This window comes from Aptenodytes forsteri, unplaced genomic scaffold, assembly GCF_000699145.1.
Source record: "Aptenodytes forsteri isolate BGI_AS27 unplaced genomic scaffold, ASM69914v1 Scaffold57, whole genome shotgun sequence".
NCBI lineage: Eukaryota > Metazoa > Chordata > Aves > Sphenisciformes > Spheniscidae > Aptenodytes > Aptenodytes forsteri.
Window position 1 is genome coordinate 1464965 of NW_008796220.1, and position 16200 is coordinate 1481164.

The window sequence follows — 16200 nt, forward strand, 5'->3', positions numbered from 1 at the left end:
TGATTTGGAGGTGCTACTCCTTATTTCTGTCTTCATTAAGGAAAGAACTGGGACATGAGAGTATAAGAATTGAGAAAGTGAAACAGGACATGGAGAGAGAGAAGCTTGCTTAAAATAATTCGAAAATGATTTATTGGATGCAACCTCAACCCTCAGTGATTTCTGGTGTTATTACTTTTCTATAGTACAACCAGGGAGGACAGTAACTTGCTGTGGGCTAAAGGTAAATTCTGATCTATTGCAAAGGAAAACTATACTAAAGGTGGGTGTGTGAGGCACATGCTCTCCCCCGATGGTGTTCAGTGTGTTGGATCCCACTGGATCAATCTGTTCCAAAGCCTGCTAGGAAAAAAGTGTCAAGAGTTAAAGCAAACTTCATGAAGAGAAGAAGGGAGAGTGAAATGGCAAGATGTTTCATTGCTGAGGCTTGTTGCACACAGACTTGGTAGTATGTCCACTGAAGAGGAGGGAATTTGGGAATCTGCAGTTACAACCTTGCTATTGCCTTCCAGTGGTGGCCTAAGGTTGCTGATGCGGGGGGCTCTTATCTTGCAGTCATGCTGACCCGTGTATTCACACTGCTTGCCAAACCTGTAACCCACCCCCATCCTCAGGGATGTTACGTCACATCAACAGAATGTTAAAGTTGAAAATATATTTTCAGGTCTAGCCAGATTAAGGCCTCACCAAGAATATGTTTCAGCGGTGTATTCTGAAATTCAAGTTTTATGGAAAAAAATCCCCAAAGTTGCAACATTTAAAATAGTATGGGATGTTATTTCTGCTTTTGGATGAAAAAGGCTGAAGCAAATTCTTTTCATATGAAATGTTTAAGGCACTTAACACAAGACTTCCAAAAATGGCCCCTTGTTTTGGATCCTCCATTGGAGACAGTTTCGAGATGACCTCGTGTTGCTAGCTGAGCAAATTGTAGTCACTCTTAAAAGTTTTTGAAACTGGTGATATTTGTCTTTCCATGTATCACTGAAATATTACTAATAGAAGCATATGTTTTCGTGAATGCAGGGCCTAGATTCACTGCATGTTGTTTTGGACACTTGACTGGGGAATCTGATAATTCGAAGTGCTTTTTGCGCTCAGAGAAGGATGACGGTCCCTGCAGAGAGTGCTTTTCTCCATTGGTTATAAAGGGTGCTCCAGAAGAGAGTGTTTCTCGCATAGGAAAGTCAGTTTGGGGGAATTAAACTGAACCTCAGCTCCCACTGCCTGTTGAGCAAACGTCTTTCCAACGTGGTTTTTCAGCTTTTTGGGACCAATAAAGACAAAAGATATGAAATGAAGATGTTTGGAAAGCACTGCATTTCTGATCCAAGCAGATGTGCACAAATCCTCTTTTGTGGCATTAATCTCGTCTCTCCTACACAGCATCAAAAAGAAATGAATGACTCTGGGATGGTCCAAGTGAGGCAGTGTTTTCTAAGCATGCTGTTCCTGGTTTTTTTAATGTTGATTGACTTGGGGTTTTTTTATTTTTTTATTTATTTTTTTTTCAGGCTGGATGCCCGAAGTAGCTTCCACACTCTTGAAATCATCAGCTCATGCTAATGACACGCGATTAGTGCTCCAGAAACCTGTTGACTGGCAACCCGGTGACGAAATCATGGTGGGAAGGACGGGCTTTGGAGATGCACAGCAGCAGGAAGAAATGGCTGTTATTGAGTTTGTGAACAACACTGAGCTGTACCTTAGATCACCACTCAGGTATTCTTTCAAGGGCCAAGGGGATTTCTATAGCAGAGAGCTAAACCAGGGGAAAATTTGGTCAAAGTGAGGATTTGCCCTTTCCTGTGGGACATAATAACTATATAAATCCCTTTAACAAAGGTGGTCAGAGATATTTCGGTTCCTCGCTCCCCCTAACGCTAGTGGACGTTCAATCCTGAATGTTTCTGACTATGTTTAGATTCTGCATCATAAACACTGATGGCCGGTACAGTCCAGTGGCCTCAGCATAGGGTTGACAAAGAATTTTCCTGCATAGTTAATTTCTTGAGAAAGTGCATTTTTTTTCACAAAAAGTGTCTGACTTCTGTGAAAAAAAAAGGCAAAAAAAAAAATCCTCTCTTCTTGCCTGATTTACTTAGGCTGATTAACAACACACTCAAAGTGAAATGCTTCAGTTTGGAAACACTGCTTCTGTGTTTTCAGTGAGCTGTAGCTTCACTGCCTTATGCTCTCTTTGTCTTCTGTGCTTGGAGATCTTGGTCAAACTGCACTTCTTATCATCATAACCTGGAGCTCCAGTGTTGAAAAATGTTATCTGTTTGGGGGGTAACCCAACTCCAATGCCCAGAAAGAATAGTATAATTTTCAGAAGTATCTGGGGCTTGAGGAAGGAAGTACTGGTGGTTTTCACCAAAATAAGTTTTGGGAAGATGAAGAAAGTTCAAAGGCTGAAATATTTTGGTGTAAACACATAATCTAAGGAAAATTTATAAGCTTGAGAGATGAAAAGGTGAAAACAAACATCAACCAAGGAAAAATATACCTCGCCCATATATGCAGACACATTGGATATGCCACTGTCCATGGTGAGATACGACTGAAACCAGCTCTGAATTTGGGCAGTTGGAGTCATAAGCTTAGGGTAAACATCATTCTTGCCATCTGGCAGGCGCAGATACTTTTGTACCTTTTTTGTGTCTTTCCCTAGGTACTCCCACAATGTTGGAGAGGGATGGGTGAATGGCCAAAGCCTGCCTTTGAGTGCTGTGGTGGCACTGATTAGCAGAAGGGTTGTTGTTCAAGGAAATGTCACGATGGAGAGGATGTCACACCTCAGACAGTGCGTAAAAGCAGGTGTTACAAGAGGTGAGGAGGACTTTTCTCGCAGATATGTACTGAGGAGGAAAATTGTTCCATTAAAATCACATAGTGGTATCACTATGTATCAGAGATTTTTCTTAATATGATAACTTTGAGACATACCAGCACCAGGAAAGCGAGTTTATCTTTCCAAACATTGTTTGACATTGAAGTGTGAAGTCTTGGGAGTTGAACTGTGTTTCATTGTAATATCTCAGATGTATTATTTTCACATTGTTGTTTCAAACCATCTTGGGAAAGACCCTTTAGTTTTGCCTGAGCCTAAGGGTGTAGAAAAGAAAGTATCTTCTGAAAACATGTTTCAGTGTACATAATATATTAAATTTTTAATTGTGTTTACTCTTTAGTCACTTTAAGAAGAAGGAAAACCAAAACAGCCCAATGCTGTTTGTATTCTTTGGTGTAAAATATTGAGCTGTTGTTTACTGTTTAGGGATACCAAGAAAAAAGACAGGTGATGGTTTCTTGTAGCATATAGTAACAATGGTGAAAAAATGCTAGGTATCTCAGCTCTCCTTTAGTTTTACCTGTATGAAACACCATGAAGTTTGACAGGTGGCTTCCTGATTTACACCAGCTGATGAGGAAGCAGAATCAGACACATTATAATTTGAGGAGAGTTAGGTTATCTGGCAACCCAGTTGTAAGGTATCCTTTAAAAATAAAATGCCTTGGGCTTTCAGACTGTGACACAAGACTTCATTTGATATCCAGCAGCCGACTGCTTATATTACTCATAGATTTATGGTCCATTTTCTGTGGAACTCATAAATATAGTCTCTGAAATGTGCTAACCATTTGAGGTTTTTATCTGAGTTAAAGGATAGGAGGATTTCTCAGAGGAGTCACCAGAAGATGAGTGGGCAGTGTTTTTTGTGGTTAATTTACCTTCTTTAAAAGAAAAATGAGCATTACTGAGCATAAGCAGGCAGTGCAGGAATTTGAAATCCCCTCTGCACCTCCACTGAACAAGCCCAAGTTGCACATTCGTAACCCGAATCCCCTCGTACCAAAATATCCTAAGCATAGACCCATGGAAGGATGCCTTTCAGGAATGTTGATTCCTTCCCCAGCCCTACGATTTACTTTCCTTGCCTTCAGCCTGTGGGTAGTAACAGTTCCTCATCCATCCGCAGGGACAGTGGGGAGAGCAGGAGTTTTAAAGAAATTTCAAAATGTTCTCATTTCATTTCAGTTCAGTACATCCGTGCCCAATCCCATTTTCAAGAACCTCACCCAAGGTAAATCAATGTCAAATCCATCTTCCCCATCCATAGGACTATTTAAAATTGAACACAAGGAACTTTCCAAGGCATAAAACTACCACAGCTTCCTGCTGGTTTTAATATATGTTCCTCTAAAAATGTCCAGACTCTTAGGGAAGGAACCATGTGAGTATTTAGAGGGAGTATCAAATATGTTTGCCTGTGGCTATTTGTCTTTGGGCCCATGTTTAAGGTCGCTGCTGGAGATGGAGTCTCACTGAGTCAATGGGGTCTCATGATGTTGCTCGGGGCACTCTGCGCATCCCATGGTCACCATGGAGAAGTAACACTGACAGCTCCCACCGGGTTGTATTCTAGGTGGCTCCAGGTGTCTGTACAAGCAAAGCGAGAGGCAGCTGGGCTCTCGGGACCTGGGGGCCATCGTGGTTGTGGAGGCCTTCCAGGGAGAGGCGAATCGGCTCCGGATGGAGGGGGTCCAGTTCCGCCACGTGGGCCAAGCGTTTCAGCAGCACCGCAGTGCCCTGACTGTTGCTGGCAACGCGTGGATGGCAGGTGAGACGGCTGCACTGGAGGTGGGCCTGAATGATCTCAAACATCCACCTTTTTCCACCCAAAGCTGGGGCAGATGTCCTCAAAAGCGTGCTCAGTTCTGGGGTCAGTTGACAAATTGGATTGGTAAATGCAAGAAAACCTCACCTGTAGTCAGCCCAAGTGAAACTTGACGGAGTGCTTTAAGCTGCTTTAGTTCCTTTGCATCTCTGGACAGCTTCTTCCTAAAATCATGTTGCATTTTTTGCCAGACCTCTGAGTTGGCGTGCTACTTCTAGCTCTGAAAATGAGTGCACTAATATACTGTGAGGAAGCCCAGAGGTGGCTCAGGGCTGTGTGGTAGCATAGGCCAAAATTTAATTCTATCACCTGAAGGTTAAGGAACATATTAAGTTCTTTTGACTTTGTCACTGATAAATGCAAAATTAATCTCTGTGGAAGTGGCTATGAGGGTTCTGAATGCTGGTGGTGGTAGGGGCAAGTTAAGTGGGCTCGAATAATGTTTTAAGGGTACCGGATGGGACTTTCCCCTCCAGCTAACCCGCACTTATGCCTTTCCTATGCCATCTTCATCCCTGAGTGAGGATCTAGGAATCCTGGTAGCAGAAAGCAGCACTGGCCATGATCCTGGAGTACAGTGGGCAGGTCACCATGCCTGGCTAGACAAGGTGTGCAGAATACCGCCCTGTCCTCACTGCCCTTCTGAAACGTTCCTCCTCTCCTTCAATCCCACTTCAATCATCCATCTGCTCATAACATACTTCATTATGGCCTCAAGTTGCACCAGGGGAGGTTTAGATTGGACGTGAGGAAAAATGTCTTTACTGAAAGAGTGGTGAAACATTGGACCAGGCTGCCCAGGGAAGGGGTTGAGTCCCCATCCCTGGAGGTATTTAAAAGACGTGTAGATGAGGCACTTAGGGACATGGTTTAGTGGGCATGGTGGTGTTGGGTCGACGGTTGGACTCGATGATCTTAGAGGTCTTTTCCAACCTCAATGATTCTATGATTCTATGATTCTTGGGATCTTACCCTATCCTTTCACCGGATCTCATCCTCCTTCCTCACAATAGTGGGCCACCTCCATTCACCCATTTCTGTGCTCAGGGCCCCTCTTCCCTCCTGTGCCCGTCTCAGCAATGCCCGCCTGTTGGCAAAGAACTGCCAGGGGAGTAAGGGTGGGCAGCTGCAACCGAGCAGTCTCACGGGAGCCAAAGGGATTAATTGTACAGCATCAAAGGATGAGGAGCTAATATAAAACTCTCCCAACCTTCAAGATGCAGTGTGCTTTTTGCTCACAGCACTCGTTTCTTTCCAGACTCTTACATACGCGGCTGTTGTATTTTGGACTCTTTTGGCCAAGGACTCCGTCTGACCGGGATCTCAAACCTCACTGTGGACAGTAATGTTTTCTATAACATTTTAGGCCATGGGCTTCTACTGGGTAAGTGAAGCAGAAAAATATCTGTCCTACATGTAGCAGTAACATGTGCTGATTATCATTTGCATGAAGATGCCTTTGAAGGAAGGAATGGCAGATCCTTAACTGCACCCTGAGAACTTTAATCACATCTAAGACATTTTCTGGTATCAGTGAATCTGGAATAAAGCTCCCAAGTTTCCACATGCAACTCCTAGCAGCTATTTCCTTTTGACTATACACTCTCCATTCCATCAGGTCAGTCTTCACTTGATCCGGATCCCTTTTTTTTTTCAGTGTACAAATGGAAGAAGATTTTTTTAGGGAATTGATTTATCTGTCTTTGGAAGAGCACCGTTATGCAATATTTAAGACCCCAGTTCAGCGAGGCGTTTAAGAGCATACTTACCTTTAACTTCAGCCATTTGACATCGAAGATAATGGAGTGAAAGCATATGTTAAAAGTTAAGCAGAGAATTTAGCACTTAAATAAATTGGAGCTTGGAGCCACAAAAATGTTAAACAACAAAGTATTTCTCCTAACTAACCATCAGGAGACTGACTTGCAGCATCTTCTGCTGGGATCTCACGTCGCCTGAATACCTAAAGATATAGCTCGATTTTTGTTTTCCATCAGAGATGGGATAAAAATGACCAATTTTAAGATAAACAGAGGGAGGCAAAAAAGCCTTCAGTCCTGATCCTACAGTTCCACACACACAGCGAGTCCCTGTGCTAGGTCCCGTATATAAACATAATGAGAAGTGATAGATTACGATTTAAACAGGGGAGATCTCTAAAAGGAGAGCGATTGTATACATCTTGCAGACAAAGAGAGCTGGCTCAGAGAGATGCAGCGACTTGCCCAAGGTGATGCACAGAGCCCTTGTGCCCGTGGGGAAGCAGAACAAGATCTCCATCCCGCCGGCACGCCTTGGCTCATTCGTGCTAGGACATGTGTCTGAGTTAAAGGACTCTGGGCTGAGCTGAATGTTTCCGCTGAAGTCTCAGCCTGAATACACCTTATCCCCAAGGTGTCTTTAACAGCTTCACTGTCAGCAGCTCCAGAGGGTCTGATGGATGAATTTATATGTCATTTTGTTGCCTGTGAAGGAATATTTATTATAGCCGGCTATTTGCAGCTCCAGAATTGGACTCTCTCAGTGATTTCATCTAAACCCCTTATTTTCAGGGGGTTTGCAAGGCAGTCATAAAAATTCACTCTGGGCTTAAAATTAATTGACACACCAAGACCTTTTATGCCACCTCGAAAACCTATATGGCTGTCAAAAGGACTGCTTTAGGATCCTGTTCATGCTCTGGTAGTGGCATTGTAGCAAATACAGCCTGGAAAGGAAATATTTCCTAAATGGATCTTGTTCCAAAAATGGAGAAAGGCTCAAAAGACTGAGAAGAAGATTAAAAATAATTACTGCCATCCCCAAAACCGAAGAACATAGGTTTTCCTGGCAAGTGGCTTACATTTGGGGTAGTGATGACTAGGGAAGGGATCTGTATTTGGAATAGAACGTGAGCAGGTATAGTTGAAGATAATAACTTACGTTTGATAAACAAAAGTAGATTTAATTTGCTCCCGATGTGGACCAAACAGAGATGATCCACTTTGTATTCTGCCTCCAAAACACCAGGGTGGAGGGACATATGCTGATGTGTCCTTATTTGGACTTTACTTGTATGGGACTGTCCACTATTTGCCGTTGGGTGGCACATTGCTTTACGGTGTGCTTTAAAAAGATATTTCTTTTTTTTTCTTTCTACTTCAATACTATTACTGGATCTGGGGCACCCCATGACTCTGAGTTGTGTGATCAATTTTTTGATTGATTTTTCCTTTTTCTTCTCATACGTCATTGCTTAGGGGGGCAAACCCCCCACTTTTGTGCACGGTTGCACCAGTTGTTTTTAATCTATTTAGACATTTTCTTACATGTAAGTAGGACAGTGGATGGAGACACAGGAGATAGATAGGACTTTGAATTCTAGTACTGCCAGAAGCATGCCTGCGTGTGCATAGGTGAGCCACTTCCCCACTCTGAATCTCTTTTTTTCCAACTGTAAACGCACTTTATAATATTCCCTTTATTCATTTTCTCCATAAACCTGGGGTACAGTATGGCTGGTGTTCTATTCATGTATAACACCTGATACAGGGTCTTGTGCACATTGAATTGCAGAACCATGGTCTCTATTGACTTTCTGTAGAATATGTATTGTAGTATTCCTTTCCCTGATTGTTTTTATCTCATTAGAGTGTAAGCTCTTTGTGGCAGAAACTTTTTAATCATATTTACAATGTTGATCAGATCTTGCTTGTGGTCTCCTGGCATTTCTGAAGCATACAGCCTTCCCCTTTCCATGCTATGCACCACTGTGTTGAGCAGTCATGGCAGTCTTTGACCATCTCATAGCCGTCTCATGTGTTAAACACAGGTTTCTAAGTGTTTTTCAAACAGTGATTTACCCAGGGACAGTTAGCAGGGAAAGCTGATTCCCAGGTGGGCCATGCCAGCAAAGCAGGCAGGGCAAAATCCAGCAAGTTCTGTAACTTGCATAATAGAGGGTTTCCAGTTATATGTGAATTTCTGTTTCTTTTTTTTTTTTTCTTTTTTTAATCTTTTTTTTTTAAATTAGATAACATGACTGCCACTTTAAGTTCAGGGTCTGGTTACAAGGACTTACCTCTATTTCACACCAAGAGATTTGTCTTGACATTAATCAATGCAGGTTAAAAAAAAAAAAAGAAAAAGGAGAAAACCCCTCTGATAATTTTACTGCAAAATGGATACTTCATCTCTGTAGAGAATAAAAGTGTCATTGATCTCTATGATAAATTGTATCTCGGTGTCTGAAATTTTGAAAGGAGAGGGACTGGAAGAGGGGAACAGAGTCAGTAACAACATCGTGATTGGCCTTTCTGGAACAGACGGTTTATCCAACATTGAGACACTGTCACCAGCAGGGATCTACGTCAGGGCTCCTGCCAACCACATCGAGGTAAGAAGTTCAGGTACAAAACGTAACATTTCCTCTCTACTCAAAGATATCAGAAAGATACTGAGCTTCATTTATCTGGGAGATCATATACACAACATTTGCTTCCTGGCTGAGCTGTCAGAAACTGTGCTTGTGATGGGATATTAAAACAAGAACATATTACAAAATAAATTACATTCATGGGCAAATTTATTGTTACTGAAAATTTTACTGCACTTGAGTGGAATTAAATATTGCAGTGAGATCTTTCATCCTGGGATACTTTAAAATGTTTTAAAAGTTTTTAAAGTTTTATTTCTTAATACTCATGGATTAATAAAAACTGGAAAAAAGTTTAGGCTCAGCTTTGCTCGAATTTTTTCCTACTACTGCCATTATAAAAAAAAAAAATCTCAATTTTAATGGACTGATGACAAACACACTAAAATTCAGCAATATCAAATGCACCTCTGTCTGGATTTAAAATGACAACTTACGTACAGTCCAAGATTTGCATTCCAGGGTAAGAAGGAGAATGCATTCCCTGTCCTATGAAAATGACATTGATTTTAAAAGAAACCAAGCTTCTCTATTCTAAATAGTGATAAAACATCAAACTCTTAAAAAGCTAACAGACTAACAACCCTCACATCAAAAAGTTAAGCTCAGTAAAAATCTTTTTATTCCCTAATTCTCTGATGCTTTCTTTTAGTTCATACATTCTTTTGTTATTCAAGTCACATTTCAGAATAAAGAGTCACTTTTAAGTGTTTAATGGAAAAAAATTATGATTTTCAGCAATTAAGCAATTTCAAACCATTTTTCCTTCCCAACTATTTTAAGCCTGGAATTTCATTGAAACTGACCTTTCTTACCACAGTTTCAGTTGTGACAAATGCACATTTTCATTAAAAAAAAAAAATCCTGACCTGTTCTATTGCTAAGCCACAGAAACCAAACCAATTATTAAGTGTATTTGAAAACCTAATCGCCCCCTGGGCTTCTGTTCCAAGAGGAAAGAATTGCACCTAAATTTGAAGGTGAAAAAGAGACCAACACATTTCCTATGTTAGTATGAAGACAATAATGCTTAGGAAGAAGGAGAGGACTTTTCTGCAGTTCCCTCAAGGGCATATTTATCATTTTAAAGACTATCAAATATGGTCAAAAAATACAACAACTAGGCAGAATCACATGAATTTCAGCTCCACTAAACACAGAGTTTTGTACTATCATGCACTGACTTACCCTGGAGCTGTCTACTTGATCGCCAGTGGCTCAGCTTTTGAAAAGGTTTGCTGCAATTATCTCTACGGGTACATGTGAACTGACTGTGGTCGGTTTTCAGCACATCTGTTTAGCTCTCTCGGTTCACATGTCTTTGTAGATACACCCAAAGCTGCGTCTGTGGCTGTGTACCCAAACATCAGGGTTAAGTCTGCTCTCCAAAGATGTGTTACTCAGGGCAGAATAGCCGATGGCCCTTGAAGGGTTGCTGATAAACCTCATTGTTGGCAATCTCTCGGAGTGGGCTATTTGAGGTGTTGCAGCAGCAAAAGGAGAATATGAAGAAGTTGCCCAGCTTAAAATTATTATTAACTGCACTTACTGTTCTACAGTACCAAGCAGTGTTCAGCAGAAGACATGAAAGGACATGGATCTTAAGAGAAAAAGTCACACTTTTTCCAAGCAAAACACCTGTGTCCTGTCGACTTTCTCTTAGTACGGTAATAACCACTAAATGCAAGGGATGCTGGTCCAGCACCAGCATCAGGATGACACAGAGTTTCAGCATCTTATATTTGATCAAATGGCTCAAGAACTGGATATTGCTTTTGAGGTGTTTATAATCTTAATTTAATAGGGAGGTTTGAAGAGTGTAATGGGAAAGACTCATCTTCCCACTGCCTGGTTTCCAGGCCATGACAGGGAACAGAAATTTCCCCCTCTAGATTTTAACGTTAGGTAGTTTTTGGTTTTTGTGTTTGGTTGTTTTTTTTTTGTTTTCAGATTGCCATCTTTCAATTACTGGTTTTAAACTTACAGGCTGCAATCTTTAAGGCAAGGATTACAGCTAAGATAGACAGAGCGCTCTAGGCCCATACTGTGTTACACGGGTTAAGCTTTCTACAGCGAGTCCTGCAATAATATTTTCATAACTACTCAATTTACTTGGGAGCCTAAATTTGCATCGGTGACTGAAGAGCTTAAATTTCCTTGAAAATCAGTGGTCTCCTAAACGGTGTTGAAATTGGGACACAGCAGTCACTCAAACCTGAGCCTACAAAGACATTTGGAGAACCGATTCCCACTGGCTTCCATTTGACTTAAGCTCTTAAGTGCATTTGTGAATCAGGCTGTTAGGTAAAATTTTATACTCATAGAGTATAAGTGCAAAATGATTATTACAAGGTTAGTTTGGGTTTTTTTAATAAAGTATGGAAGCCCTGGTTATCACTTTTTAGAGTCATAAGACAATTTAAATGCTACCAGCATGAGGAACTGAAGATGCCCCTCTTTGATATTGGCTCTCTTGTCACTGAAGTGCATGCCCTGTGTCCCTGGTTTTATTTTTTCTGTGCAGGGCAAAAAAAAAAAAGTAGTTTTTTATCTTCTCTTGGTTTTCTTGGGCCCAGTGGGTCTTGGACCTTTTGTAGTAACTTCCTATTCGTAAACATTCAGTGTCCTTAAATCCCAGAGCCAGCACGCAGTGCTCATGCTTGACAACGTACAGACTGGGTTTAAGAAATTCAACAAGCATCCTCCCTTTCCTTTCTTGCCATGGTGTTAAGGACTGGGAAACAGCTTAAATGAATGAATGGGTGGAGATCAGCCTGCGTTTACATGTCAGAGGAGTGACCGATGGTCACGCGGTTGATAAATTAATTTGTTTCCCGGTATCACCTAATCCAGCCATTCTCCACAGTACCAAAGAGATGAGGCTGCGTCTGTTTGGCATTGATTGTTTCTCACCATTTCATCCCTACCGAGATATCTGTTTCTCACCATTTCATCCCTACCGAGATCTTTTCTAAAACCTTCTGCAAGGTGAGCGCACGTTAAAGCGAGCCCATTGGGGGTACTCCTTGCATCCTGCCAGGTTCTGAAACTGGGGCACCGGTGCTGGGCACACTCTCCAGAGCTTTAATGTCATCTTTAAGGTCAACAGTTTGAGCCCCAGCTATCTAAAAGAAATTCATGAAATATTTACGTTAGCAGTGTTGTACGGTTAAGAGACACTTAAAACGTCAACCACTTTATTTTACTGACTTGCAATGCATACCTCCAGGTGTTTGGCATGCTTGGGGAGGTAATTTCTCTCTGGAATTTTGGTTGCATGGACATTCGTAATATACTGACTTCCACAAAGAATTGATTTCCACACAAAATTCCCTGCTTGCCTAAAACCCCTGCCCTCCAGCCACTAGCTGGCTGAATAAATATGCAGGTTTTTTCCTTATGAATCATCTGTAGAATGCACGATTGGAGTTGCAAGTAAAAGATCCTGGAAATAATGTGATTGGACTGCAAAAGTATTTTGTTAAAGGAAATGGTCTGTGGCTGCACTTTCAGAAAAAGCAGCAGTTTTACCAGGGGATAGAGAAAGCAGTGCTTTGGGTATTGATACTTCTTTGTTGCTTGACAGATGTCAGAGATCATGGCTGCGGGGAACGCACTTGGATGGGTCAGAAGAAAGTAATTGGTGTATGGAGGTTTTCACCTCTAGGTCACCAGGCTCGGCTTTGATTTGGACCATCAGGGACCAAAAAGTCATTAGTGTTTTAACGCTGTCCGGTGACCTATGAATGGTAGTGGTGGGTGTCAGTCCCGATCTTAGAGAACAAGCTCTTCTTATAGCTGCAAGAAAGCTCATCTTAGACTCCCCTTAGAGAACTAGATACATCCAGAGAGCAATTAATCTTGTCTAAGGATAGACCAGAAGAATTGCCCTCTGGACATGCCTATGCCTTATTTTTTTCCTGGAAAGGCAGCCTAGGTTTACCAGCCTGGACTTCAGCATCAAATTTTTACACATCTAAGATAGGTGAGAGAGATCATGCCCAGATGCACACATGAAAACATTGCTGTATGGACACCATCCAAAACCATCTAGGTTTGGCTGCTGTCCAAATGAAGCAGGTAAGAGCAGGTTTTTTCCCCTAGAGTAGAAAACCTCCTAACCCACTGTGTATAACCCACATAACCCACTTGCTACAGACTCTGTATGTACCAAACTCCTAATTTAAGACCAGGCAAACCTTATGTTCACTTATTTCTCACCTCTTGCAATAATACAAAGAATGCAACTCCAGAATTTCTTCATTAAGAGATGTTAAGTGACAAAAACTTACAGCACATCTTCCCATGGTTATTCACTTATCCTGTTCAAAAGAATCCAAAACAAGTAATTTACCACAGGTCTGAGTAAGTTTAGTTGTTCAGTCACTGACATATCCTGAAGATGTAGTTCTCTCTTTTCTCTTGACTTTTAGGGGGTCTCACTTTTTCGTGCCACTGTTGTTTCCTTTTGCTGTATTTGCTTTGGGAGATGTGAGAAAGATACAGATTGAGAAGTGAATCAATAAACTGGGTAGTTTGTGATTTACCTTTCTTTCATGACATCACCTTCCTGCTTAGAAAGGATTTTGTAGGGGTAAGAAGTTTTCCACACACTTTTTTTCTTATCTACTTCTTGAAGAATTATGGCAATACCATTTTTCTTTCATTTGTTTCTATTGCTTGGCCAACCCTTGTTGCCTGCTTGAGAACAAGTTTTTTTTAAGACTGGCCCAAGGACAGAGCGAAAACAGGATGATATTGAGGACACAGAAACAAGGTACCAGCTTCTACCAGCCCGACTTACCAGAATTTGAATGGACCGCAGCTGGGATTTTAATTTGCGTTTTTCTTAAGTTTATTTTAATTTCCAGAAATCTGTGGTAATCTTTTTTCACAGTCATATATGCTTCTCTGCAGGGTAACACAGTATGTGCTGCTGGGTATGGCTATTTCTTTCATCTCTCCCCTGAGGGACCATCCAAAATGCCTCTCCTGTCCTTCAGTGAGAACGTAGCTCATTCCTGCACAAGGTACTTGGGGATTTTTAGATATTTTCCTTCAGTGCATGGTAGTGTTAACTATAATTGCAGTGGTGAGCAGAAAATGCTTTGCCCCTCCTTTCAGGACTTTTTTTTTTTCCCAATTTTGCACCCTTTTAGGGCTTCCTCTCTTGTAAGCAGAGTTCTCCACAGCAGAGCAGAATCAGTGTTTGACAGCGATGTGGTTGGGGTTGTTTTTCAGGGCCTGATTGCGAATGGTTTCCTTAGTAGTTTCAACACGGTCCTTTCTCCTTCGCCCACAAGCCCAATTTGTTAACTTGCAGCATTTCCCAGTGCTGTTAACAAGCTCCTCCACTTTGCCTCCCTGTTTAAATGATCCTGATGTAGTTTAAGGTGCCACATTTAACACATTTCCTCATCAACCATTTAACAACAAAGCACTGAAGAATGTGCTCATGTGTTGAACTGAAAGCTCATTTTTAAGTATACCGGACGTTTTGAGCAGAAGAGGGTGGCATGAAGGAGAACAGATACACGATTTATTTCTTACACTCCTCCTTTAACATCTCCTGCAGGCCACCATTAGAGACTTGACACTGGCTTACACAGCCTGGAGTGGCATTTCTTCCCTCCAGATGCTTTATATCATAGCAGCATGAACACTCAACTATTAGAATTTGGCCTCTGATTAAGTAGATAGAAGAGACTAATCACTTTGAGGTCCAACGGGATAAAAGGTGCTGTACGAATGTCAGACATTACATGTAACAGTTGTTCCTGTAGCATCCAGGAACGGTTATTCACTAGAGCTTTTGCCTGTACTTCCCTAAAACAGAAACTATAGTAAAAAATGACACTGTATTAAAAGTCAGTGGATGGAGTCACCGGAATTTTGAGGTAATCTGGATATTAATCTGGATTTAAAATCTCTGAGAAGGTCAAACCAAGGGCTGCATTCAGGAACGCGTGCATTTGGAATGTACTCCAAGTTGGCTGAATCCAAGATATAGAAAAGCTTTATCTGTCCAGATTCATGTCAGGCTTATCTGAAGGTGGTGCTGGCTGAAAACTCACGAGCATGGTGGGGGTGTTTTGCAGCGAGCACCTGTCAGTGGTACTGCACACTGGTTGTTAGCCCTGACGTGGCTAATTCTGAAAATACTTGAAAAGAAATTTTAGGTGTGCTCTCTGGCATGATTAGATGCCTAAAATAAATATTGCTATCAACCAGTTTTTGATTTTGGATTAAATGATAAAGTCTCATGCAGAGAACTATTACAGATTTAAGATTTTAGATATCAGAATGATGAATAGGAAAATCTGCTCATGAATGCACTGTAAAGAAAGTTTCCTTTGCTTGCTTTCCTAAAAAGGTATGGGTTGCTGGTGTACCCAGAATATTTGCCAGACAGCCCAAACAGACCTGTTCAGTTCAACAACTTCACAGCTTGGAGCAGCCAAGGTGGAGCACAGGTACGTTTATCCTGACTGTCCTCTGTGATGCTCAGGATCTTTACAAGTATATCACCTCTACACTGACGTCATCTTTTAAGGCTGCAAATGGGCCACAGTTACGGTAAAGCTCTTGTACCTGTATGTCCGTGTCCCTCAGCTGGAGGCTCCTATTTTGGTGATAAAGCCAGAAACACAATTTGTGTGAGCTCTTCTTGCTGCTTCAGTGCAGAATCAGTGCTACTTTCATCAATAGTTGGTGTCCTCTGTAATCATCTAGCATCTGGCTGCCACTATAATCACAGAATCGTAGAATCATAGAATGGTTTGGGTTGGAAGGGACTTAATCATCTAGTTCCAACCCCCCTGCCATGGGCAGGGACACCTTCCACTAGATCACGCAACCAAAAAAATCATCCCAGTGGATCTGAGCTATTCGTAAAGATTGCAGTTGGTAGAGGATCCGTTACCTTCATAGGGTTAACGGTTTCCATGGGAATTTTTTCATCCTTGTTAAAAATATGCACCTTTTTTTGTTTGAATTTGTCTAGTTTCACTTTCCAACTACTGTAGCTCACTACTACTTAATCTAATTAAAAAACCCACACCACCCTTTATTATCTGATACTTTCTTCCCATGCCGGTGCTTAGA

The 16200-nt window shown here is 41.5% G+C and overlaps 1 protein-coding gene across 1 annotated transcript in view; it reads left to right on the forward strand.

Annotated features, from left to right (window-relative positions):
* Positions 1-16200, forward strand: part of PKHD1 (polycystic kidney and hepatic disease 1 (autosomal recessive)) — a 289357-nt gene that overhangs the window by 130496 nt on the left and 142661 nt on the right. The window contains exons 37-43 of the mRNA XM_019474554.1: positions 1515-1722; positions 2675-2832; positions 4431-4625; positions 5941-6066; positions 8924-9057; positions 14014-14126; positions 15470-15569. Of these exons, the coding sequence (XP_019330099.1) occupies positions 1515-1722; positions 2675-2832; positions 4431-4625; positions 5941-6066; positions 8924-9057; positions 14014-14126; positions 15470-15569 (1034 nt within the window). The remainder of the gene's footprint in view (positions 1-1514; positions 1723-2674; positions 2833-4430; positions 4626-5940; positions 6067-8923; positions 9058-14013; positions 14127-15469; positions 15570-16200) is intronic.